The following is a 25,065-nucleotide window of genomic DNA, read 5'->3' on the forward strand; positions in this document are numbered from 1 at the left end:
TTTATATTTCAATTCTGTCATAATTTTTCTCTCAGTGAATTTACCTGGTGTGATACAGTTGGAATCAAATCTGGCCTCTGTAGGAAGAGTTTCTCCCTTCTCTATTGCCTTTTTAATTTTGTCTTCTGCCTCCTTTGCTGACCTTAAAGGTTAAGGGAAAAAAGTACCTTAAGTTTTCTGAAAAAAAGTGAGGATCTTTATATAAACTGCTATGTAGGTGCCTTTATAACTAAAATAGTAATTCACCAGTTTTAACGTTCAAAACATACAAGTTTTGAAATTATTATGATTGATAAAAATGAGTCTCAGACTTGTCTGTTTTGTTTATTTAAAGAATTGAATTTTTCAGGCCAGGTGCAGTGGCTCATGCCTGTAATCCCAATATTTTGGGAGGCCAAGGTGGGAAGAACAATTGAGTCCAGGAGTTCAAGACCAGCTTGGGCAATAAAGCAAGATCCCATCTCTACAAAAATAAAAAAAATTATTAGCCAGGTACAGGGGCATGTGCCTATAGTCTCAGCTAGTTGGGAGGCTGAGGCAAAAGGATCCCTTGAGCCCAGGAGCTCAAGATTGCAATGAGTGATGATTGTACCCACTGAACTCCAGGCCGTGTGACAGAGTGAGTCTCTGTCTCATTAAAAAAAAAAAAAAATTGAATTTTTCAGATTAGGAATACAGAAGTAGGACATTTTAACAGAATGTTAAAAACATAAAATAATTCTTGTCACAAATATATGGCAAATTCATTCTAAAAATAAGATCAAAAGTATAGCTTTAAATGTTCATTATATATACTACATCTAATGATAATGACATTTAATGATCTTAATCATCATTTAATGTATATATTTAAGATCATTAAAATTATCCCTATTATATAAAAATACAATTATAAAATTGAAATATCTATCTTTGTGTTTCCTAAAAACATTTAAAATGAAAGCCTAATGACATTAATGAAATCGACTGCCAAATCATCACATTTTTGAGGCAACAGAATTTACTAGAAAGAACCTGAGTTTTACAGTCAGGCAAACCTGGATTTGAAAATGGGTGTCCTACTACCTGTCTGACTTCTACTTCCACCCCTCTGCAGCGTACCAGCATGCCACATGGCACACAAGTTAGGAAGCTCTGCTTTGAGTATAGTTTCTACAGCCTTGCTACCAGCTTCATCTACTGTGCCCCATAGAATTCTATTCCTGTGATGAACAAACTCTTCTTCAAGTTTAACTTCTCTCTCACCAACCTCTTTAACATAACAAAAACTCTGAGGATATCAACTCATTTGTATTATCTGCAATGTCTTCTTTCCTCTTTTCTTCCCTTCCTTCTTTGGCTGACCAAACAATTATTCAATGTTGTTATGTCACAAGGTCTTGGGATATAACAAAAGAGAAATTATTCTTGGCCAGGTGCGGTGGCTCACACCTGTAATCCCAGCACTTTGGGAGGCCAAGGCAGGTGGATCACCTAAGGTCAGGAGTTTCAGACCAGCCTGGCCAACATGGCGAAACCCCATCTCTATTAAAAATACAAAAAGAATTAGCCGGGTGTGGTGGTGCGGCCTGTAGTCCCAGCTACTCGGGAGGCTGAGACAGGAGAATCGCTTGAACCCAGGAGGCAGAGGCCACAGTGAGCTGAGATCACATCACTGCACTCCAGCCTGGGCGAGACAGAGCAAGACTCTCCAAAAAAAAAAAAATTATTTCTGTTCTCAGAGATTACACTCTAGTGGGGAGGTAGAAAACTAAACAGCCATAATGTTTAATCTGGATGCAATAAAGAAAATGTTTGACAGGAACAAGGTAAGACTATTGAAGTAATCTAGATTAAGATAATGGTAGTCTAGGCTGAAGACAGTAGCATTAAAGATGAAAAGAAGTAGACAGATGTGACAAATTTGAGACTGGATAAAGAAGACTGGATGTGAGGAATGAGGAAGAGCGAGAAGTCCAAATAACTCTTGGATTTTTGGATTAGGTAGCTAGTGGCAGGTGTTGCCATTCATTGAAATAGGAAACACAGAAAGCAGACTGTTTTAAGGAGAAGATGAGTTCAGTTCTAAATATGTTAACGGTGAAGTATATCTGGGGTTTCCAAAAGGAGACATTCAGTAGGCATTTGGATATATAGGAGTTTAGGAGAAAGCGATCCACCAGAAAGATAAATTTGGAGTCATCAGCAGAGACATAGCAATCAAAGCCATTGGATGAAATCACTCAGAGCCTAGGACAGAAACTTAAGAAACATTAATATTTAAGAAACGCAAAGGAAGAAAAGAAGACAAGGAGACTAAGAAAGTACAAAGAGAGAATGTGGTTACATGATGGTCAAGGAAAGGGAGAAGTTCAAGAAAGAATGGTCAACATTATTAAATGTTGTGGATAAATGAAATAAGTTGAAGAAAGAACTATTCTTTGGATTTAGCCATAATCTTTTTTTTTTTTTTTTTTTTTTTTTTTGAGACAGAGTTTCACTCTGTCGCCCAGGCTGGAGTGCAGCGGTGCGATCTCGGCTCACTGCATCCTCCGCCTCCTGGGTTTAAGCAATTCTCTGCCTCTGCCTCCCCAGTAGCTGGGATTACAGGTGCCTACCACCACACCTGGCTAATTATTTTTGTATTTTTAGTAGAGACAGGGTTTCACCACCTTGGCTAGGCTGATCTTGAACTCCTGACCTTGTGATCCACCCGCCTCGGCCTCCCAAAGTGCTGGGATTACAGGCGCAAGCCACCTCGCCTGGCCTGGATTTAGCCGTAATCTTGTCAGGAAATTTTAGTGGCATGGTGGGGATAAAAGATAGAAGGCAGATTTAGAAATAAGTAAAACAGGGAATTATGAATGGAGAAGGTCATCACTGTAGAGAATGGCAGAAAACTGACTAGGGGATTTCTAGGAAAAATGTAGTGCTCAATACCAGCACAGTATTTAATAAATGCTTGTGGTGGTTATAATGCATTGGCCCTCAACTTCCATTCCATTTCCTTTTAGTTTACCTTCTGATACCAGGTAGGTTAGAAAGTTCTCAGGCTTCCCTGCAGCTAACTGTCTTGATATGACTCAGATTTTGCCAATTAGATGCCTCCATATAAGGTTTGGAAAGTGGAAGTGTGGTGATGCCTGCATCACAATTGAGGCACTGGAGCTCTGGTATCTCTGTATATTTCAGCAATGGTAAAGAAGATCCCAGTATTCAGTATCTTTGGAGATGCTGATAAGCAACGAACAGGGAATCAGTTTTCAGTGCAGATCTAGCAGGTGCACTGTAGCTCTGGAACAGACGCAGCTGTAGCTTCCTAATTGCTGAATTGTAACTATAGTGATGTATTCTTAGAGCCCCAGGTGACAGCTTCTTAATTATTGGATCACAGATAAAGGAGTAAGTTCCCGAAACCACCCATTTTGGTAGGGGGCTCTGAACTCCTCACATTACCTGAATGTGGTAATAGTTCTGCCACTGGTGAGTCAGTTCTGTGGTGCTGTTTGGGAAGTTATCCCTTACGGCTCATCTAGATTCCCGCCCTTTTGGCTTTACAGTGATTTTTATAAGCACCCAATTCCCTGAATTACACCCCTTTTTGTCTGAAACAGCTAGAGTGCTTTCTATCACCTGTAACTGAACCCAGACTGATGTAGTACGTTTATAAAATCCCTCCTTAACACTAGATTTTCTGGGCTAGTGGCTCCCAAAAACTACTTTAACAAATATCAGGGGAGTATGGTAAAAAATAGTTCCCAGGAGTTTCTCAACTACTAGAGATTCTGATAGAGTAAGTCTTGGGTGGTATTTGAGAATTTAAGTATTACTCAGAGATGGCCCTTGCCTTCAAAGATCTCACAGTCTTTCTAAAAATTTCAGTATCTTTTTTCTTTTGATATTGAAATCAGTACTTTTTGCCATCCTCTTCCTCTCACCGGCAGCCTTCTTCAAGGCACCGTCCCACCTTCTTTGATGACTTCCACATTGGATGTGCAGATGGTCTTTCCACTCCTTTACTTTCCATTATGATTGAAGGACTCATTACGCTAATGACCCATCAAACACTCTCCACTAGGGATTTCTTGCCTTCAATTCTAACCTTTACTTCTGTTACCCATGAACCGGGACACAGCCTGATCTCACTGTTACATAGAAATATTCCACATGTCCAGGAATGAACTTTAAAATCCTATGTGTGTAACCTCTTCTCATCCTTTTACTTCTCCTACCACCTAAGTCACACAGTGGTGCTGATAATACCCTGAATTTCCTAACTTAGCTCACTTCTCACAGTCCATCAATTGCATTCTGATCTCACTTGCCTTTCTGCCCAATCTGGACCTATGCTCAGTCAAAAATCAGCATCTAACCCAGAGTCTGGGCATTCAATACATGCTTGTTGAATTAAGTTAAGTGTCAATAATGTTCTCATTAGAAGAATCTCTTAGTTCACTTTCTAGTTACCATCCCAGGGCAGACTACTATTGGAGCTTTTCTCTACTACAGTACTATCATTTGCAAATTATCAGTGAGAAGTATAAAAACTTGTGACAGAAAACAAAAGTGTGACTTTATAAGCAAGGAACAGGTAAACAGTTTTTTTTCAGTACAGATATAGCAAGTGCACTGTAGCTTGGGAACTAACAGATGCAGCAGTAGCTTCCTAATTGCTGAACTGTAACTACAGTGATGTATTCTTAGAGCCCCAGGTGACACCAAAACCTGGCCAGACGTGGTGGCTCACACCTGTAATCCCAGCACTTTGGGAGGCCAAGGTAGGCAGATCACTTGAGGTCAGGAGTTCAAGACCAGCCTGGCCAACAGAGTGAAACCCTGTCTCTATTAAAAATATTAAAAATTGGCTGGGCACAGTGGCTCACACCTGTAATCCCAGCACTGTGGGAGGCTGAGGTGGGCAGATCACCTGAGGTGAGGAGTTTGAGACCAGCCTGGCCAACATGGTGAAACTCTGTCTCTACTAAAAATACAAAAATTAGCTGGGTGTGGTGGCGGGCACCTGTAATCACAGCTACTTGGGAGGCTGAGGCAGAAGAATCACCTGCACCTGGGAGGCGGAGGTTGCAATGAGCCGAGATCATGCCATTGCACTCCAGCCTGGGTGACAAGAGCAAAACTCCGTCTCAAAAAAAAAAAATGTATATATATATTTTTTATAAAATATATATAATTTTATAAATTATATATATTATAAAAAATATTTTTATATATATATATATAAAATTAGCTGTGTCTGGTGGCACTTGCCTGTAATCCCAGCTACTTAAGAGGCTGAGGCACTGATAATCACTTGAACTGGGGAGGCAGACATTACAGTGAGCTAAGACTGTACCACTGCACTCCAGCCTGGGTGATAGAGTGAGATTCTGTCTCAACAAACAAAGAAACAAACGAACAAAAGAACCTCCAACATATGTTTTGAGAAAGGACATCTCACTGAGTTCCTAACTCATTACTCGACTGGTAAAATATCACACTGAGATATTTCCATTTCTGGGGGAGTTTACGCAGAAAATAAACATGAACAGAAGATTGTGTCAAATCAATTATCTTTAAAATAACATATTTTTACTAAGCTAAATAATCTTCCAAAATAAAACATAAATGTTTTACCTAAAACGCCTCCCACGCTGCTGGTTCATTTTTGCTCGAGGAGCCACACCATCTACAGCCATAAAGAACACTTTCCTGGGTTTAATAATGCGAAACAACACCTCCAGGTAGTGAAAAATATCAGTAAAGATTTTATCATCTGAAATTCTAAAGTGAACATCATCATCATTAGGATGGGAGCACTGATGTATAATTCCATTCATATCCAGGTACAAGTTGTCAAATTCAGGAATCTGAAAAACAAAGAAAAATGCTTGAGATCATTTATTTTAATCAACTACAGATATCTTAAGCAGCAGGGAAAAGTGATTATTCAATTATAAAAAGCAGAATTTGTGTATTCTATTATACAAAAACTGAGTAAACAATCACAGATGAATAAAAAAGTAAAGAATTGGTAATATGGTGACAAATTTGGTTTTATATAATGCACCAATGACTTGATCAAATTTACTGTCAGAAAATAATCTACTTATTCCAAATAATAAGCTCCAAGAAAACACCAAATAAAGTGCTTGGTTCATTTGGTACTCAAAATATTAGTTTCATTCCTTCCTACCATTTGACATTAACTCCTCAAAATCTCAATTTCCTCTATAATGGGTAACAAAAAGCCCATTTACATCAAAAGGCTGTTTGTACATGGTTACTGAAACGTTTAACATATGATGTAAAGCCTAATTGTATACTTAGTTTCACTGAAACAGTCACTGATTGGTTACATTAATTTTTAAAATGTTAGATTATGCCAAGAAATTTATGAAACTGAAACCTGAAAAACAGACTTCTTGTTTGTGATATGTGGGTTAATAATTTGTAAGCTCCGACTAACAAGCATCTGCTTTTATAAGACCTTAATGGCTCTCTCATTTATTTTTCCTCTATTTAAATGTTTGTGTTGGAACTCTTGGTCCCATCAGTAACAAAAATTATTTTAACTAAAAAGAAAAAAATGTTTGTGAGGAAGGGGAACATTACTGAAACAAATATACATTAAGATGGAACTGAAATGGGTGAAGCTAAAGTTATATTTTGTACTGTAATAAAAGAATCTTAGAATAGAGTCTGCCTTACATATTCATTAAATTACTTTGAATTTTCTCCTTGTATAAACATAACAGAAATCACTTCTGAAACAGTAATTTAAGTTTTACAACACGTACAAGTAACAATATATTTTCCTGCTATTGAGAAAATGGCATGCCTTTGAGTTTTGGGAGTGAAAAGTTTTGGTCTCTGAATCAATGAACACCATCAAAACATATTTTTATGAAATACCTATTTATATAGTATTGTATGTACAAGCATAACATAAAAATTCTGGAATGTTCTAACAGGCTGAACTGAAATGACAGTTGTAACCATGAGATTTTTAAAGCGCACTCAAGATTTACTATTTATTCCAAGAAATCTGAAAACCTCAATCAAAATCTCAGTGTGACTTTTCAACAGGGGTATTTTATTTATTTTTATTTTTATTTTTTGAGACAGGGTCTCAATCTGTCACCCGGGCTGGAGTGCAGTGGTGTGATCTCGGCTCACTACAGCCTCCACCTCCCAGGCTCAAGCAATCCTCCCACCTCAACCTTCAGTGTAGCTGGGACCACTGACACATGCCAACACACGTGCTAACTTCATATCTTTTTCATATGCTAATTTTCATATCTTTTGTACCAAAAAAACCAGCCATGTTGCCCAGGTTGGTCTTGAATTCCTGAGCTCAAGCGATTTGCCTGCCCAGACCTCCCAAAGTGATGGGATTACTACAGGTGTGAGCCACTGTGCCTGGCCTCAGCATCAATGACTTGATCAAAATTTTTTTCTTTACACTTTTTTTTTTCTTTTACATTTTACAGAACGATTTTCCAAAGTCTTCCTAGGAGAATAAATATACAATAATAGCCAAGAAGAGTATTCAAAAGAAGAGTAAGCTGGGTGTGGCAGCACGTGTCTGTTCTAGCTACTTGTGAGGCTGAAGTGAGAGAATCTTTGAACCCATAGGTTCAAGGCTGCAGTGAGTGGTGATTGCATCACCAAACTCCAGCCTGGGAGACAGAGTAAGACCCTGTCTCTATAAAACAAACAAACAAAAAGAAGAATCAAAGTAAATTTGCCCTAGATAAGTTATCAAACAGATGGTTTGAATGAAAATTTAGTATATAAAAAATAAAACTCCATCTTACCCTAAAACAAAAGAAATTCCAGAAGGATTAAAAATTTTACTGTGAGAACTGTAACAAAAAAATTACATACAAATATTTGAAACTCTTAGGGTAGGAAAAGCCAGAAATCAAAAAGCGAATAAATGGTAGAGTTATCTAAAAATGTATTGTTTTACATATATAGGGTTAAAAAGTGCCATATATAATTCAATTAAAAATGACAAAACGTAGGGAAATGTTTGCAAATTAGAAGTCAACATCTCTGGTTGGGCGCGGTGGCTCATGCCTGTAATCCCAGCACTTTGGGAGGCCGAGGAGGGCGGATCACAAGGTCAGGAGATCGCGACCATCCTGGCTAACACGGTGAAACCCCGTCTCTACTAAAAAAAATACAAAAAAATTAGCTGGGCGTGGGGGCAGGTGCCTGTAGTCTCAGCTACTCGGGAGACTGAGGCAGGAGAATGGTGTGAACCCAGGAGGCGGAGCTTGCAGTGAGAGGAGATCGAGCCACTGCACTCCAGCCTGGGCAACTGAGCAAGACTCTGTATCAAAAAAAAAAAAAAAAAAAAAGAAGTCAACATCTCTAACACATAAAAAATACTCAAATATAAGAAAAAGAGCAAATTTTTGACTGGGCATACTGGCTTACACCTATAATCCCAGCACTTTGGGAGGCCAAGGTAGGTGGATCACTTGAGGTCAGGAGTTCAAGATCAGCCTGGCCAACAAAGTGAAACCGTCTCTACCAAAAATACAAAAATTAGCCTGGGTGGTGGCGCATGCCTGTAATCCCAGCTACTTAGAAGGCTGAAGCATGAGAATCGCTTGCACCTGGGAGGCGGAGGTTCCAGTGAGCTGAGATCATGCCACTGCACTCCAGCCTTGGCAACAGAGTGAAACTGTCCCAAAAAAAAAAAAAAAAAAAAAAAAGGCCAGGCGCGGTGGCTCACACCTGTAATCCCAGCACTTTGGGAGGCCAAGGCGGGTGGATCACAAGGTCAGGAGATCAAGACCATTCTGTGAATGGTGAAACCCCATCTCTACTAAAAATACAAAAAATTAGCCGGGCGTGGTGGTGGGTGCCTATAGTCCCAGCTACCCGGGAGGCTGAGGTGGGAGAATGGCGTGAACCCGGGAGGCGGAGCTTGCAGTGAGCTGAGATCGTGCCACTGCACTCCAGCTTGGGCGACAGAGCGAGATTCCTCAAAAAAAAAAAAGCAAATTTTTAAAGTAATCACAGAAAATGGAAAGCAATTCAGAAATGAATAAACAAAAAAGTCTAAGTCTAATAAGCACATGAAAAGATGTTCAACATCCAAAATTTCTCATTGAAATAACATAACATTTTCCCACATTAGTAAAAATTAAAGAGACTGATGTTACCCAGTATTAACAGAGCTTTGGGGAAGCACATATTTCATGTTATTAAAAGCAATTGCTGGCATTTATTATGCAATTATTAGGTATTAAACATTGGGCTAAATATGTATATTCATTCTCTGACTTAATTATAACAACCTTAAAAGATAAATATTTAGCATTCTAATTTTAGAGAAAAGTTGTGGAGCTAGAAAAACAGAAATACGGTTTATACGCAATAGTTTGGGACTAGAATGTAAACTGGCATAACTAATCACAAAGTACGAATTAAAATTTGAAACGTGTATCTTTGACCCAGGATTTCTACTATTGAAAATTTATCCTGAAAAATAATCAGATATGATTAACTTGTAAAGATGAAGTATAAAATATTCATGGCAGTATTGTACAGAAAAGATAATAATAGAAAACTGAGGATGGTACATCCATACAACGGAATTCAACACAGCAATTACAAATTATGAAATAGATTCATATTTGGCATGGAATAATATGCATAATATATATCATCAAGTGACAAAGGCAGGGTATAAAACAGCAGGTAAAGTATCCTATTTATAGGAAATATTTATTTACATATATATCTGCATAGAAAAGTTAGGAAGTATATAAAAACAAGATATTACTAGGGGTCAACTATGGATGATGAAAGCTTTTTACTTTCCTCTAGACTATATAATAATTTTTATATCTTTCTGCATTATCTGAATTTTTTTAAATAATGAGCATATATTAACTTTATAATCTAAAAAATACCCCACTATAATTTTCCTTTTAGAAAAGAAATATTTGAAAAATTCTCTTAGGTTTCAGACTAATAAGAAAGACAAAGAATAATTAATCATTGGCCAATGTGTTGAATAAAGTGAGAACATGCAGTAGAACTTTGCTCCCATACAAAGAGATTACTGATAATGTAGTTTCTCTTCTCAGTTATTACATTTGCAAGTTAGAAATTTCAAGGTTATTTTATACTCTCTGCCTTCTCCAATCCCATATCCAATTAGTCACTGAGGTATTTTTCTTTTTAATTTAACATCCAAAATGTTTCTAGAATCTTACCATCTTATCCATTTCCACTGTCTTAGGTAATCTCATCCTTTTCTCCATGCCCAGATCTCCCGCACTGGTCCATGCCCCTCAGTTTCCCAACCGAACTGTTTGCTTCCAGTTTTCTCTAAAACATAATCTGATCACATTGCTTCCTTATCTAAACCCATAGGATACTACAAATCCTTAATAGCATAAAAGGTCCTGCATGATTTGGCTGCTATTTTCCCCACCAATCCTATATTCTTTCCTCTTTCTACATATCTTTACAAGCTACTACAAGAAAACATTGAGGAAAATCTCTAGGACATTGGTCTGGGCAAAAATGTCTTAAGTAATATCCCACAAGCATAGGAAACTAAAGCAAAAATGGAGAAATGGGATCACATCAAGTTAGAAAGCTTCTGCACAGCATAGGAAACAATCAGCAAAGAGACAACCCACGGAATGGAAGAAATGTATTTGCAAACTACTCACCTGACAAGGGATTAATAATCAGAATATACAACGAGCTCAAACAACTCTATAGGACAAAATCTAATAATCCAATCAAAAATGGGCAAAAGATCTGAACAGACATTTCTCAAAAAAGGACATACAAATGGCAAACAGGCACATGACAAGGTGCTCAACATCACTGATCATCAGAGAAATGCAAATCAAAACTACAATGAGATATCATCTTACCCCAGTTAAAATGGCCTTTATCCAAAAGACAGGCTACAACAAATGCTAGCAAGGATGTAAAGAAAAGGGAACCCTCGTACACTGTTGGCAGGAATGTAAATTAGTACAACCACTATGAAGAACAGTTTGAAGGTTCCTCAAAAAACTAAAAATAATTAGAATCCAGCAGCCCAGACCCCTTTGTGGTCAAAAAAGGTGGGAAAACAGGTGCAGGACTGCTACATTGGTGAGCGTAACTAATCTGATAAGCAGAGGTCCATGGGTGGTTACGCACCCTGGAAAGGAACTCATCCCTGAGCACAAAGGCAATGTTGGGCACACTGGTAAAGGACCACTAGAATCCAGCAGCCCGGACCCTTTTCTTTGTGGTCAAGACAGGCAGGAAAACAGGTGCAAGACTGCTACATCAGTAAGCGTAACTAATCTGATAAGCAGAGGTCCATGGGTGGTTACGCACCCTGGAAAAGAATAAGCATTAGGCCCTTACAGGACGCTCTAGGACTAATGCTCATTGGAAAATGACTAGGAGTGCTGGCATCCCTATGTTCTTTTTTCAGATGGGAAACGTTCACCCCCCAAGGCAAAAACGCCCCTAAGATGTATTCTGGAGAATGGGACCAATCTGACCCTCAGACTCTAAGAAAGAGATGACTTTATACTCTTCTGCAGTACCGCCTAGCCACGATATCCTCCTCAAAGGGGAAAAACCTGGCCTCGTGAGGGAAGCTGAAATTATAACACCATCCTACAGCTGGACCTCTTCTGTAGAAAGGAGGGCAAATGGAGTGAAGTGCCATATGTGCAAACTTTCTTTTCATTAAGAGACAACTCGCAATTATGTAAAAAGCGTGGTTTATGCCCTACAGGAAGCCCTCAGAGTCTACCTCCCTATCCCAGTGTCCCCCTGACTCCTTCCCCAACAAGGACCCCCCTTTAACCCAAACGGTCCAAAGGAGACAGACAAAGGGGTAAACAATGAATCAGAGTGCCAATATTCCCCGATTATGCCCCCTCCAAGCAGTGGGAGGAGAAGAATTCAGCCCAGCCAGAGTGCATGTACTTTTTTGTCTCAGACTTAAAGCAAATTAAAAGACATCTAGGCAAATTCTCAGATAACCCTGATGGCTATATTGATGTTTTACAAGCGTTAGGACAATCCTTTGATCTGACTGGAGAGAAATAATGTTACTGCTAGATCAGACACTAACCCCAAATGAGAGAAGTGCTGCCATAACTGCAGCCCGAGAGTTTGGCAATCTCTGGTATCCCAGTCAGGTCAATGATAGGATGACAACAGAGGAAAGAGAACAATTCCCCACAGGCCAGCAGGCAGTTCCCAGTATAGACTCTCACTGGGACACAGAATCAGAACATGGAGATTGGTGATGCAGACATTTGCTAACTTGCGTGCTAGAAGGACTAAGGAAAACTAGGAAGAAGCCTATGAATTATTCAATGATGTCCACTATAACACAGGGAAAGGAAGAAAATTCTACTGCCTTTCTGGATAGACTAAGAGAGGCATTAAGGAAGCATACCTCTCTGTCACCTGACTCCATTGAAGGCCAACTAATCTTAAAGGATAAGTTTATCAGTCAGCTGCAGACATTAGGAAAAAACTTCAAAAGTCCGCCTTAGGCCCAGAGCAAAACTTAGAAACTCTACTGAACTTGGCAACCTCATTTTTTTATAATAGAGATCAGGAGGAGCAGGTGGAACGGGACAAACGGGATTAAAAAAAAGGCCACCGCTTTAGTTATGGCCCTTAGGCAAGTGGACTTTGGAGGCTCTGGAAAAGGGAAAAGCTGGGCAAATCGAATGCCTAATAGGGCTTGCTTCCAGTGCAGTCTACAAGGACACTTTAAAAAAGATTGTCCAAGTAGAAATAAGCCACCCCCTTGTCCATACCCCTTACGTCAAGGGAATCACTGGAAGGCCCACTACCCCAGGAGATGAAGGTCCTCTGAGTCAGAAGCCACTAACCAGATGATCCAGCAGCAGGACTGAGGGTGCCCGGGGCAAGCGCCAGCCCATGCCATCACCCTCACAGAGCCCTGGGTATGCTTGACCACTGAGGGCCAGGAGGTTAACTGTCTCCTGGACACTGGCGCGGCCTTCTCAGTCTTACTCTCCTGTCCTGGACAACTCTCCTCCAGATCTGTCACTATCCGAGGGGGTCCTAGGACAGCCAGTCACTAGATACTTCTCCCAGCCACTAAGTTGTGACTGGGGAACTTTACTCTTTTCACATGCTTTTCTAATTACGCCTGAAAGCCCCACTCCCTTGTTAAGGAGAGACATTCTAGCAAAAGTAGGGGTCATTATACACCTGAACATACGAGAAGGAACACTCGTTTGTTGTCCCCTGCTTGAGGAAGGAATTAATCCTGAAGTGGGCAACAGAAAGACAACATGGATGAGCAAAGAATGCCCATTCTGTACAAGTTAAACTAAAGGATTCTGCCTCCTTTCCCTACCAAAGGCAGTACCCCCTTAGACCCAAGGCCCAACAAGGACTCCAAAAGATTGTTAAGGATCTAAAAGCCCAAGGCCTAGTAAAACCACGCCAACAGCTCCTGCAATACTCCAATTTTAGGAGTACAGAAACCCAACGGACAGTGGAGGTTAGTGCAAGATCTCAGGATTACCAATGAGGCTGCTCTTACCCAGCTGTACCTAACCCTTATATCCTTATCTCAGGATTACCAATGAGGCTGCTCTTACCCAGCTGTACCTAACCCTTATACTCTGCTTTCCCAAATACCAGAGGAATCAGAGTGGTTTACAGTCCTGGACCTTAAGGATGCCTTTTTCTGCATCCCTGTACATCCTGACTCTCAATTCTTGTTTGCCTTTGAAGAGCCTTCAAACCCAACGTCTTAACTTACCTGGACTGTTTTACCCCAAGGGTTCAGGGATAGCCCCATCTACTTGGCTAGGCATTAGCCCAAGACTTGAGCCAATTTTCATACCTGGACACTCTTGTCCTTCAGTACGTGGATGATTTCCTTTTGGCCGCCCATTCAGAAATCTTGTGCCACCGAGCCACCCAAGCGCTCTTAAATTTCCTCGCCACCTGTGGCTACAAGGTTTCCAAACCAAAGGCTCAGCTCTGCTAACAGCAGTTTAAATACTTAGGGCTAAAATTATCCAAAGGCACCAGGGCCCTCAGTGAGGAAAGTATCCAACCTATACTGGCTTATCCTCATCCCCAAACCCTAAAGCAACTAAGAGGGTTCCTTGGCATAACAGGTTTCTGCCGAATATGGATTCCCAGGCATGGCAAAATAGCCAGACCATTATATATGCTAATTAAGGAAACTCAGAAAGCCAATACCCATTTAGTAAGATGGACACCTGAAGCAGAAGTGGCTTTCCAGGCCCTAAAGAAGGCCCTAACCCAAGCTCCAGTGTTAAGCTTGCCAACAGGGCAAGACTTTTCTTTATATATCACAAAAAAACAGGAATAGCTCTAGGAGTCCTTACACAGGTCCGAGGGATGAGCTTGCAACCATGGCATACCTGAGTAGGAAAATTGACGTAGTGGCAAAGGGTTGGCTTCATTTTTTATGGGTAGTGGCTGCAGTTGCAGTCTTAGTATCTGAAGCAGTTAAAACAATACAGGGAAGAGATCTTACTGTGTGGACATCTCATGATGTGAATGGTATACTCACTGCTAAAGGAGACTTGTGGCTGTCAGACAACCATTTACTTAAATATCAGGCTCTATTACTTGAAGGGCCAGTGTTGCGACTGTGCACTTGTGCAACTCTTAACCCAGCCACATTTCTTCCAGACAATGAAGAAAAGATAGAACATAACCGTCAAAAAGTAATTGCTCAAACCTAAGCCGCTCGAGGGGACCTTTCAGAGGTTCCCTTGACTGATCCTGACCTCAATTTGTATACTGAATTCATATACAATTCATTCGTATTCGTATACATACAATGAATTCGTATACAAAAAGTCCTTCGTAGAAAAAAAGGACTTTGAAAAGCGGGGTATGCAGTGGTCAGTGATAATGGAATACTTAAAAATAATCCCCTCATGCCAGGAACTAGTGCTCAGCTGGCAAAACTAATAGCCCTCACTCGGGCACTAGAATTAGGAGAAGGAAAAAGGGTAAATATATATACAGACTCTAAATATGCTTACCTAGTCCTCCATGCCCATGCAGCAATATGGAGAGAAAAGGAATTCCTAACTTTGGAGGGAACACCTATCAAACATCAGGAAGCCATTAGGAAATTATTATTGGCTGTACAGAAACCTAAAGAGGTGGCAGTCTTACACTGCCGGGGTCATCAGAAAGGAAAGGGAAATAGAAAGGAACCGCCAAGAGGATATTGAAGCCAAAAGAGCCGCAAGGCAGGACTCTCCATTAGAAATGCTTATAGAAGGACCCCTAGTATGGGGTAATCCCCTCCAGGAAACCAAGCCCCAGTACTCAGAAGAAGAAATAGAATGTGGAACCTCACGAGGACATAGTTTCCTCCCCTCAGGATGGCTAGCCACCGAAGAAGGAAAAATACTTTTGCCTGCAGCTAACCAATGGAAATTACTTCAAACCCTTCACCAAATCTTTCACTTAGGCATTGATAGCACCCATCAGATAGCCGAATTATTATTTACTGGACCAGGCCTTTTCAAAACTATCAAGCAGATAGTCAGGGCCTATAAAGTGTGCCAAAGAAATAATCTCCTGCACTACAGGCCATACATTTCAATCCCTGTATCTTTTTATTTGTATTTGTATTTTTATTTTGAGACGGAGTCTCGCTCTGTCGCCTAGGCTGGAGTGCAGTGGCAGGATCTCAGCTCACTGCAAGCTCCGCCTCCTGGGTTCACGCCGTTCTCCTGCCTCAGCCTCCTGAGTAGCTGGGACTATGGGTGCCCACCACCACGCCTGGCTAATTTTTTGTATTTTTAGTAGAGACGGGGTTTCACCGTGTTAGCTAGGATGGTCTCGATCTCCTGACCTCATGATCCGCCCGCCTTAGCCTCCCAAAATGCTGGGATTAATGGTGTGAGCCACCGCACCTGGCCCAATCACTGTATCTTTAACCTCCTTGTTAAGTTTGTCTCTTCCAGAATCGAAGCTGTAAAACTACAAATCGTTCTTCAAACGGAGCCCCAGATGCAGTCCATGACTAAGATCTACCGCGGACCCCTGGACCGGCCTGTTAGCCTATGCGCTGATGTTAATGACATCAAAGGCACCCCTCCCGAGGAAATCTCAACTGCACCACCCCTACTACGCGCCAATTCAGCAGGAAGCAGTTAGAGCAGTCGTCGGCCAACCTCCCCAACAGCACTTAGGTTTTCCTGCTGAGAGGGGGGACTGAGAGACAGTACTAGCTAGATTTCCTAGGCCGACTAAGAATCCCTAAGCCTAGCTGGGAAGGTGACTGCATCCACCTTTAAACACTGGGCTTGCAACTTAGCTCACACCCGATCAGTCAGAGAGCTCACTAAAATGCTAATTAGGCAAAACAGGAGGTAAAGAAATAGCCAATCATCTACTGCCTGACAGCACAGCGGGAGGGACAAGGATCGGAATGTAAACCCAGGCATTCGAGCCGGCAACAGCAACCCCCTTTGCGTCCCCTCCTTTTGTATGGGAGCTCTGTTTTCACTCTATTAAATCTTGCAACTGAAAAAAACAAAACAAAACAAAAAAAAACTAAAAATAGAGCTACCATATGATCCCAGCAACCCCACTGCTGTGTTAATATAACCCAAAGAGAGGAAATCAGTATATTGCAGAGATATCTGCACTCCTTTGTTTGTTGCTGTACTGTTCACAATAGCCAAGATTTGGAAGCAACCTAAGTGTCCATCAACAAATGAATAGATAAAGAAAATGTGGTATATACACAATGGAGTACTATTCAGCCACAAGAAGGAATGAGATCCTGCCATCTGCAACCACATGGGTGGAAATGCAGATCATTATGTCAAGTAAAATAAGTCCAGCACAGAAAGACAAACATTGCATGTTCTCACTTATTTATGGAATCTAAAAATGAAAACAATAGAACTCATGGACATAGAAAATAGAAAGATGGTTCCTAGAGGCTGGGAAGGGTAGTCGGGGAGTCAGGGGAGAAGTGGGAAAGGTTAATGGGTATAAAAGAAAAACTGAAAGAACGAGTAAGACCTAGTCTGGGCACAGGGGCTCATGCCTGTAATCCCAGCACTTTGGGAGGCTGAGGCGGGCGGATCACTTGAGCCCAGTAGTTCAAGACCAGAGTGGGCAACATGGCAAAACCCCATCTCTAGTTTTAAAAAGATTTAAATTAAAACAAACAGAACAAAAAAACACAGGCCAGGCACAGTGGCTCATGCCTGTAATCCAAGGACTTTGGGAGGCTGAGGTGGGCGGATCACTTGAGGCCACCAGGAGTTGGAGAAGAGCCTGGCCAACACGGCGAAACACCATGTCTACTAAAAACACAAAAACTAGCTGCGTAGTGGCACACGCCTAATCCCAGCTACTTGGGTGGCTAAGGCACAAGAATCGCTTGAACCGGGGAGGCAGGGGTTGCAGTGAGCCGAGATTGCGCCAGTGTACTCCAGCCGGGGTGACAGAGCGCAACCTTGTATCCAAAATAAAAAATAAAAAAAAGAATGAATAAGACCTACTATGTGACAGCACAACAGAATGACGATAGTCAATAATTTAAAAACAACGAAAAGAGTATAATTAGATTGTAACACAAAGGATAAATACTTGAGGGGATGGATACTCCATTCTCCATGATGTGATTATTACACACTGCATGCCTGTATGAAAACATCTCATGAACCCCATAAATATATACACTATGTTTCATAAAAATAAAAAATAAAAAAAAAATCCCAGGCTTCATTTCACTTTTTAAAAAAATACTGTTTTACAACATACTAATATACCATGTTTAATATGCATTTCTATATACTATATTTTATATGCTATACGCTATAGCTAATAAATTAATTCACTCAAAAAATATTTACTGAGTACCCATTCTGTTATGCTGCTTTGGTTTTTTCTTTTTCAGGCGCCTCTACTATTTGTCTTCTTTGCCTATCTTTCTTATTGTTACTTTTTCTTGAATCTTTTAAATCTACTTTATTTTTTTAAATTTCATCTTTCCACTGCCGATTGTTTTCTTAAATGGTATCATCTGCTCTTGTCTTGCTTCTATTTGAGGCTTCAGCTCTGAAATTTTTTTTCATTTACTTCTAACTTTCTCTGTCATCTCATTCTCACATTTTCATAATTGATACATGTTGTTCTTTCACATCTTACCTCATTTTCCTAATGCCTTTTAACTCCTTGTGAAATAGATAATAGTTTTGGTTATAATTTTGGTCTATTTTATGTGCATTTTTTTCATTGCAAGTTTTTATGTCTGGAGAGATACTCTGTCCCTTTTTCTCGTATAATAACTTTGTATGTAATTTGATCTCAATATCTTTCTGTAGCTCATTTTTATGTGAATTTAATTTTCTTGAACTTTTAGAATGAGTAGAGGTTCAGGGAATATAAGTTCACAAAGCTGTTTCTGGGCAGTGTTAAAAAATACAGTGGTTTGCTTTGTCGTTTGTTTTCTAAGATTTCTTGATTCTACGACTTTGCCTCACTTTTATATGGACTATCTCCTTCTCTTCTTGTCTCTATTGTCCCTTTCATAAAATTTTATTCCACTTCCAGCATCACATTTCCATAAGACTTTATTCCACTCCCTTTTCCTTAGGGCTCTGGTCTAGAATGGCACCTTGGCAAGTCAGTTTTGAGTGTTCACAGGAGGTAGACTACTCCTGCCTGTTTGGTCTTTCTTATGGTAGACCTTCACTCAGTCAATAATGGAGTGAATAAAACGCCTCTGTTTCAGCTACCGCTATCTAATTGGCCAGAACAGTCTTTTAGTGGATACTGTTGGCTATTCTGGAATTCTCCTGTTCTAAGGTTCATCAGATGTTGCCCCATTGCTTCCTTCTCGCTTTTGCACAGATGTCAATATCAACGGTGTCTAGAAACTATTGATAGTTTGCCTCACCTAGTTATGTTTTGAGTTTCATGGGGATAGCATGTCACATGGTTTGTTGTAATTGTTTTATGGATTTTAAACTTTGGTTTCTAGTTTCTCTTTCTGTTTTTACAAGATGATTCAGAGAAACTGAAAACCTATGCTACTGAGGCCACACCACTGACTTCCCGTAACTCACTTCTTCTCCCTAACCTTCCCGCCTAGGACTAGCTTTTGAATGCCTGTGACTTATTTAGGCATTACCATCTTTAAGTTCTACTTAACAGAGAAGCTGATAACCCTTTTGTTTCTTTTTAATCAAACATTTTTGAAAGGCATCACAACGATGAACCAGATTTTAAAATTTATTTACAGTGAAATTTAAAAATAATTCTCCTCCTAGTTTCTATATAAAGCTTTCACAAAACCTATCCTTAGTGTCCATGTCATAAAACTACATTAAAGAGATTTTCATTCTTCAGTAACAAAATTCCTCAGGATGGAGAGAATCTAAGATATTTTCACCAAACCAAATTCTGTGCCACAGACTACAGAATAAAAATATTACTGAACAAATTATGTATTAAATCATCCCGAATAACAAACGCATTATTTTTGCACTTTAGAGATAAAGTGACTGATGTATAGCAGGTACTGATTGAAGGATGCAAGAAAAGCCAAAGTTGGATGTCTCCGTTTCTGCAATGTACTGGTTTCCTTTTTAGCCCTCCCCGGGGGGAAAAATACCTCTCTAAACCTAACTCAATCTGTTTCAAATAAATTCAAAATAAGCTAACCTTGGAAAGTTTTTGTAGTCTATTTCTCATCTACCAAATCTGACTGGAATCCAGCAACAAAAACTCCTTTCCAGAAGTAAACTACCTTCCTGTTCGTAAATACCGATTAAACCATAATTTAATAGGCTATTTACAATACTACCCATCACAACTGATTCAATCAGCTACACAAATTTCAAACTTTTTGTTTTTCTGTAAAACATCAGACAAGAGATCAAATTCATTAAATGTGACAAACACGAAAGTATCACCCGAAGTCTAGTTTAGCTAATAGACGACTACTTTCTCCTCTCTTTCCACAGTTCTAATATATAAACTACGTTTTTGGAATCTACACATTAACGTTGTCCTGGGGTCAGTACATGCCAAATATTATTAGTAGTATTAATGTTCTATCAATTCGTTTCCCACCCCCCTCTGTCACACAGTGAGGCCTCCAAATAAAAGGTCCCTACGCCCCACTCCCCAGCCGGCCCAAGAGTTTTTTGTTTTGGCAACAGGGGACTGGTGCTGCTTTTGAAATAACAGAAAGTAACAAAAGGCATCATCAATATGGACCATCAGCCACGTCGGAAAGTCTAGGCGCCGGGGGCCGGGTGGGCCGCGCTCTAGATCAGGGAAAGTAAACAAGGTGACTGCGTGCGGAGGCGGCTGTTATTGTTTGTACGTGGGTCTGCCGCTCTGGGTGGGATGGGGAAACCTACGAAGACACCCACTCCAGCTTCGCAGCCTCTGTAAGGAAAAAAGCAACTTGCATCTCCCCGGGAGGAACCCGGAGAACAGTAAAAGCGTTCTTTCCCAGGACTTCATTTCGGAGTCGCGGAAGGACCAGCAGAAGCAGGAGCTGTCAGAGCAGCCGTGAACCCAGCGGCTCTGTCCACACACAGGCAACCTGCGTCCTTAGCCCCTTTCGGCTCATCCGGGCGTCCTCAAACTTTCCGTCCCCCTCCCTAATGCCACTAATCGTCCAGACGACGAGGGGAAAGAGGTGGCTCGAAAGCACCCGCTCTAAGGTGGAGAGGGCCGCGGAGCCGCGGGTCCTCGGCTTTCTGAGCCGTTGCCCCTCGCTCACCCACCTGATGCTCTTTCACCACTTCGCTGAGACAGGGATACCGCTCTGAGATCCATCGGTAAAACTTGGGGACTCCCATTTCGACCGTCAACACTAATCCCAGTCAGGGCCAAACCGAAACCAAACGCCCCGCCGGGGCTCCGCCGCCGCCTCCCGACGTCGCTCCGCGGATGACAACACACCGCCCGGCCGACCATAGAGAGCGCCCGCCGGGCCTAGAGCGGCAGGATCCGAGGCCGTCCGAGGGGCGGGGCTTAGCCCTCCGGGCCTCGCGCGGCCGAGGCCGCGGTACTGTCCAGTGGCGGTCAGGGTATCTGCGGCGGTTTGCTGGTGTGCTTCAACTTAGGGGCGAAAATGCCCCAGGATAGAGCTGTGCTTTCTAAGTGGATTTGGAAGTGGCATGAAAACCGCACGAAGGTGTGGGAAGGGTATCGAACACTGATTTTTGTTCCGCTTGTCTCCTAGGGTTGCTAATCTCAGTATTTTTCATACAGATTTCGAAAGATCTGGTGATTTATTTGGCTTAGTTTATTGTTTTGTCAATAATTTTTTTTCTCTGAGGAATTTAAGCTTACGTTTCTTAATACATACGTTTAAAAACGTTCTTTTCCAAATTGTTCAAAAAAATTTCCCATGTACCCGCCCCCCGCAACTGTTAACATAAAACCTTGGATACGAAATCATTTAATGTTTAGTTTTGACATTCATGCGTCCGGGTTTATCATATTTTTCCCCATCACACTTTCAACCGGACAGCAAAGGAGAGTTCTATCAACTTAAGTGAAATTATCAGTTTTAAATATAAGAGTTTTCCACTTATTTGAATGTAGTGACCTCGTTACTTTGTATTTAAGTCTTCTGGATGAAAACTTACAGAAAAACCTTAAACATTTAATACTTTTTGGATTTTAAGATCTCAGGAAATGTTAAGTATCGCTGTCTTTCATGACCACTGGATTCTGCATTCTGGGACTGCAGTATGGCAGCATCACACAAATTACAGAATGTTTATTTCGTTTTCACATTCACGCTTCTTGGCTTATATTTTTTCCCTATCACACTTTAAAACAAAGTTTTATTAAGTGAACTTAATGATATGCTATTTATATTTATATTTATATATCTCTCTGACTAGACTGTCACTTCCTGGAGGGCAGGAGAGGGTAGCTCTATGCACAAGTCTGGCACAATGCCTTGCCCACAGTATTTATTCCATATAATTTTGTTCTTCAAGTGAATCCTTACAATAGCTAGCACTTTTAAAAGGAAATCAATAGAAGTTGTAAAATGAAATTAGACTTGCTTGTTTCTTGCAAATACAGTTTTTGACCATAAGAACACATGATATTCTATTTCTCCAATTATAATGCACAGTATGTATTAAGAAAGCAGTTTATTTCTTAATAACTGAATGTATATTATTTTACATATAATTAATGATCAGAGAGAAATAACAGTTGCTGAGAACGTAAATTTATGTTGTACTTTAGAATTGAACAGATACAACCAGATTCATACCAAATGCATTACTTTTAGATTATTAACATACTCTTTTACATAATTTCATTTCACATATATGGGGTCCAACCAAGATACATCTGGCATAGTAAGTTTTCATCAGTAGCTTCTTGTATAAGGTAATGCACATGTCCTTCAATAGATAATGGCAGTCCTGTCACTCTATTTCGAGTCTTGATTACACCTTGTAGTCGCTGCTCAATGTCAAGAACATGGGTCTTGGCCTAAAAAGAAGAAACATAAAACCAAAAACAGATGTTAATAATTTGGAATTACTACCTTTCTTTATATTTTGACATTTAATAAATGTTAATACCATTTTACTGACCAATACCCCTTTTGTAAGCGCAAATACAGGAAAAGAAGAAATTAAATACAGTTTGCTTGTGATACTGATTTTGAGGCCTGCAAGATTGATTCAACATCAACTGCTTGATCATGTTTCTGGACTATGTGAAATACCAGGGAATTATTTACACATTACAATTCTAGAAAAATAATTTTTTAAATCTGCTTTGGAAGTGTTTAGGACTTAAACATTTCAATGAATATTCAAATAACAATGCTGTACTGCCTAATATTTACATTATGTTAGTACATGCAAATCGGTGTTCTAAGTGAGCTACTTGGAACTGTACAATTTCTTAAGCATATCTGAATGCAAAAGGAAGAATAACGTTATTAGAATAATAATTCTCAGAGGTGGTGCTGGGTGGGCTGGTGGGCTGTGCTGCAGCCCACGAGCGCAAAGAGGAGGGCCACGGGGTGGGGACTGTTGCTGTGCCATCTGCCATCGACTTTTCCACCAAGAGCCTGGACTCCAAATATGACTTATGTTCCAGCAGAACTCCAGGTATTAAAAGAACCCCTACAACAGCCAACTTTCCCTTTTGCAGTTGCAAACCAGCTGCCGCTTATTTCTTTGGTGAAGCACTTGAGCCATGTGCGTGAACCAAACCCAGTTCATTCAAGACAGGTGTTTAAGTTACTTTGCCAGACCTTTATCAAATTGGGGCTGCTGTCTTCTTCCACTTGTGATGAGTTTAGCTCATTGAGACTGCGTCACCACAGAGCTATTACTCACTTAATGAGGTCCACTAAAGAGAGAGTTCATCAGGATCCTTGTGAGGCTATTTCTCATATCCAGAAAATCAGATCAAGGGAAGTAGCCTTTGAAGCACAAACTTCACGTTACTTAAATGAATTTGAAGAACTTGCCATCTTAGGAAAAGGTGGATATGGAAGAGTATACAAGGTCAGGAATAAATTAGATGGTCAGTATTATGCAATTTAAAAAATCCTGATTAAGGGTGCAACTAAAACATATTACATGAAGGAACTATGGGGAATGAAGGTGCTGGCAGGTCTTCAGCACCCTAATATCATTCGTTATCACACTGCGTGGACAGAACATATTCAAGTGGTCCAACCACAAGCAGACAGAGCTTCCATTCAGTTGCCATTTCTGGAAGTGTTCTCCGACCAAGCAGAGGACAGATACCAATACGGTGTTAAAAATGGTGAAAGTAGCAGCTCACCCATTATCTTCGCTGAGCTCACCTCAGAATAGAAAAACCCTTTGCAGAATCTGACACTCAAAATCAGAATAACAAGCTGTGAACTACACCATCAATTCCGTCTTAAGAGACACCGGTGAATTTGAATCATCCCTGGAGCTCCAGGAAAATAGCCTGGCTGGTTTGTCTACCTGGTCAATTGTGAAACAGCCCCTGCTGCTCAGGTGTAATTCCCTCCTAGAGGAGAATTTCACATCCACTGAGGAATCTTCCAAAGAAAACTTCAACTTGTTGGGAATCGAGGTACAGTACCACCTGATGCAGCACATCCAGATGCAGGTGTGCAAGCTCCAGCTGTGGGACTGGCTAGCTGAGAGAAACAAACAGGGCCAAGAGTGTGTGGACAAGTTTGCCTGTCCTTATGGCCAGTGTTGCAACAAAAAATTTTCAAGATTTAGTGGAAGGTGTGTTTTACATACATAACATGGGAATTGTAAACAGAGATCTGAAGCCTAGAAATATTTTTCTTCATGGCCCTGATCAGCAAGTAAAAATAGGAGACTTTGGCTTGCCCAGACATCTTACAAAAGAACACAGACTGGACCCATAGAAACAGAAAGAGAACACCAACACCTATATCCAGAGTGGGCACTTGTCTGTATGCTTCATCCCAACAGTTGGAAGGATCTGAGTATGATGCCCAGGGTCTCACTCTGTTGCCTAGGCTGGAGTGCAGTGGTATCATCATAGCTCACAGCAGCCTCCAACTCCTGGGATCAAGTGAGCCTCCCACCTCAGCCTCCCAAGTAGCTGGGACTACAGGAGTGTGCCACTGAGACCTGCTAATTAAAAAAAACAAAAACTATTTGTAGAGACCGGGGCTGGCTTTGTCCAGTTAGATATGTATATAGCTTGAGTGTGATCCTGCTAGAGCTCTTTCAGCTGTTTAGAACAGAAATGGAGCAAGCAGAAGTTTTAACAGGTTCAAGAACTGGTCAGATATTGGAATCCCTCAGTAAAAGGTATCCAGTACAAGCCAAGTATATCTATCACTTAACGAAAAGGAACATGTCCCAGAGACCATCTGCTCTTCAACTGCTACAGAGTGAATTTTTCCAAAATTCTGGAAATATTAATCTCACCCTACAGATGAAGATAATAGAGCAAGAAAAAGAAATTGAAGAACTAAAGAAGCAGCTAAACCTCCTTTCTCAAGACAAAGGGTTAAGGATGACATGAAGGATGGGGGCATAC

General features: G+C 40.6%; 3 protein-coding genes across 22 annotated transcripts in view; 1 reads left to right on the forward strand and 2 right to left on the reverse strand.

The window, feature by feature from the left end:
* The window catches only part of XRN1 (5'-3' exoribonuclease 1), a 134,368-nt gene extending 113,360 nt beyond the window's left edge, over nt 1-21,008 (reverse strand). For 14 of the 16 annotated variants that reach the window (XR_008501468.2, XM_054480708.2, XM_054480711.2 and 11 more), the window contains exons 1-3: nt 20,781-20,958; nt 5,614-5,846; nt 45-142 (exon numbers count right to left, since the gene is read on the reverse strand). Coding sequence is in view for 14 of the 16 variants with exons in the window: in XM_054480708.2 (XP_054336683.1) it covers nt 45-142; nt 5,614-5,846; nt 20,781-20,855 (406 nt within the window). In the remaining 2 variants the exon portion in view is untranslated. Of the gene's footprint in view, nt 1-44; nt 143-5,613; nt 5,847-20,780 lie in introns of those variants that run through there. The other 2 variants (XM_054480703.2, XM_063662264.1) reach the window with 2 other exon arrangements.
* A 1,144-nt stretch (nt 21,009-22,152) lies between these two features.
* The window catches only part of ATR (ATR serine/threonine kinase), a 133,752-nt gene continuing 130,839 nt past the window's right edge, over nt 22,153-25,065 (reverse strand). For 4 of the 5 annotated variants that reach the window (XM_054481294.2, XM_063662269.1, XM_063662268.1 and 1 more), the window contains one exon: nt 22,153-22,518. In XM_054481294.2, coding sequence (XP_054337269.1) covers nt 22,345-22,518 — 174 coding nt within the window. In that variant the 3' untranslated portion in view covers nt 22,153-22,344. Of the gene's footprint in view, nt 22,519-24,442; nt 24,654-25,065 lie in introns of all 5 variants that reach the window. The other variant, XR_008501553.2, reaches the window with a different exon arrangement.
* LOC129033189 (eukaryotic translation initiation factor 2-alpha kinase 1-like) lies at nt 22,995-23,630 on the forward strand. The gene has a single exon (XM_054481296.2). It carries the CDS (start codon nt 23,121-23,123, stop codon nt 23,586-23,588), a length of 468 nt encoding a protein of 155 aa, XP_054337271.1. The 5' UTR covers nt 22,995-23,120; the 3' UTR covers nt 23,589-23,630.

This window comes from Pongo pygmaeus, chromosome 2 (assembly GCF_028885625.2).
Source record: "Pongo pygmaeus isolate AG05252 chromosome 2, NHGRI_mPonPyg2-v2.0_pri, whole genome shotgun sequence".
Classification (NCBI taxonomy): Eukaryota; Metazoa; Chordata; class Mammalia; order Primates; family Hominidae; genus Pongo; species Pongo pygmaeus.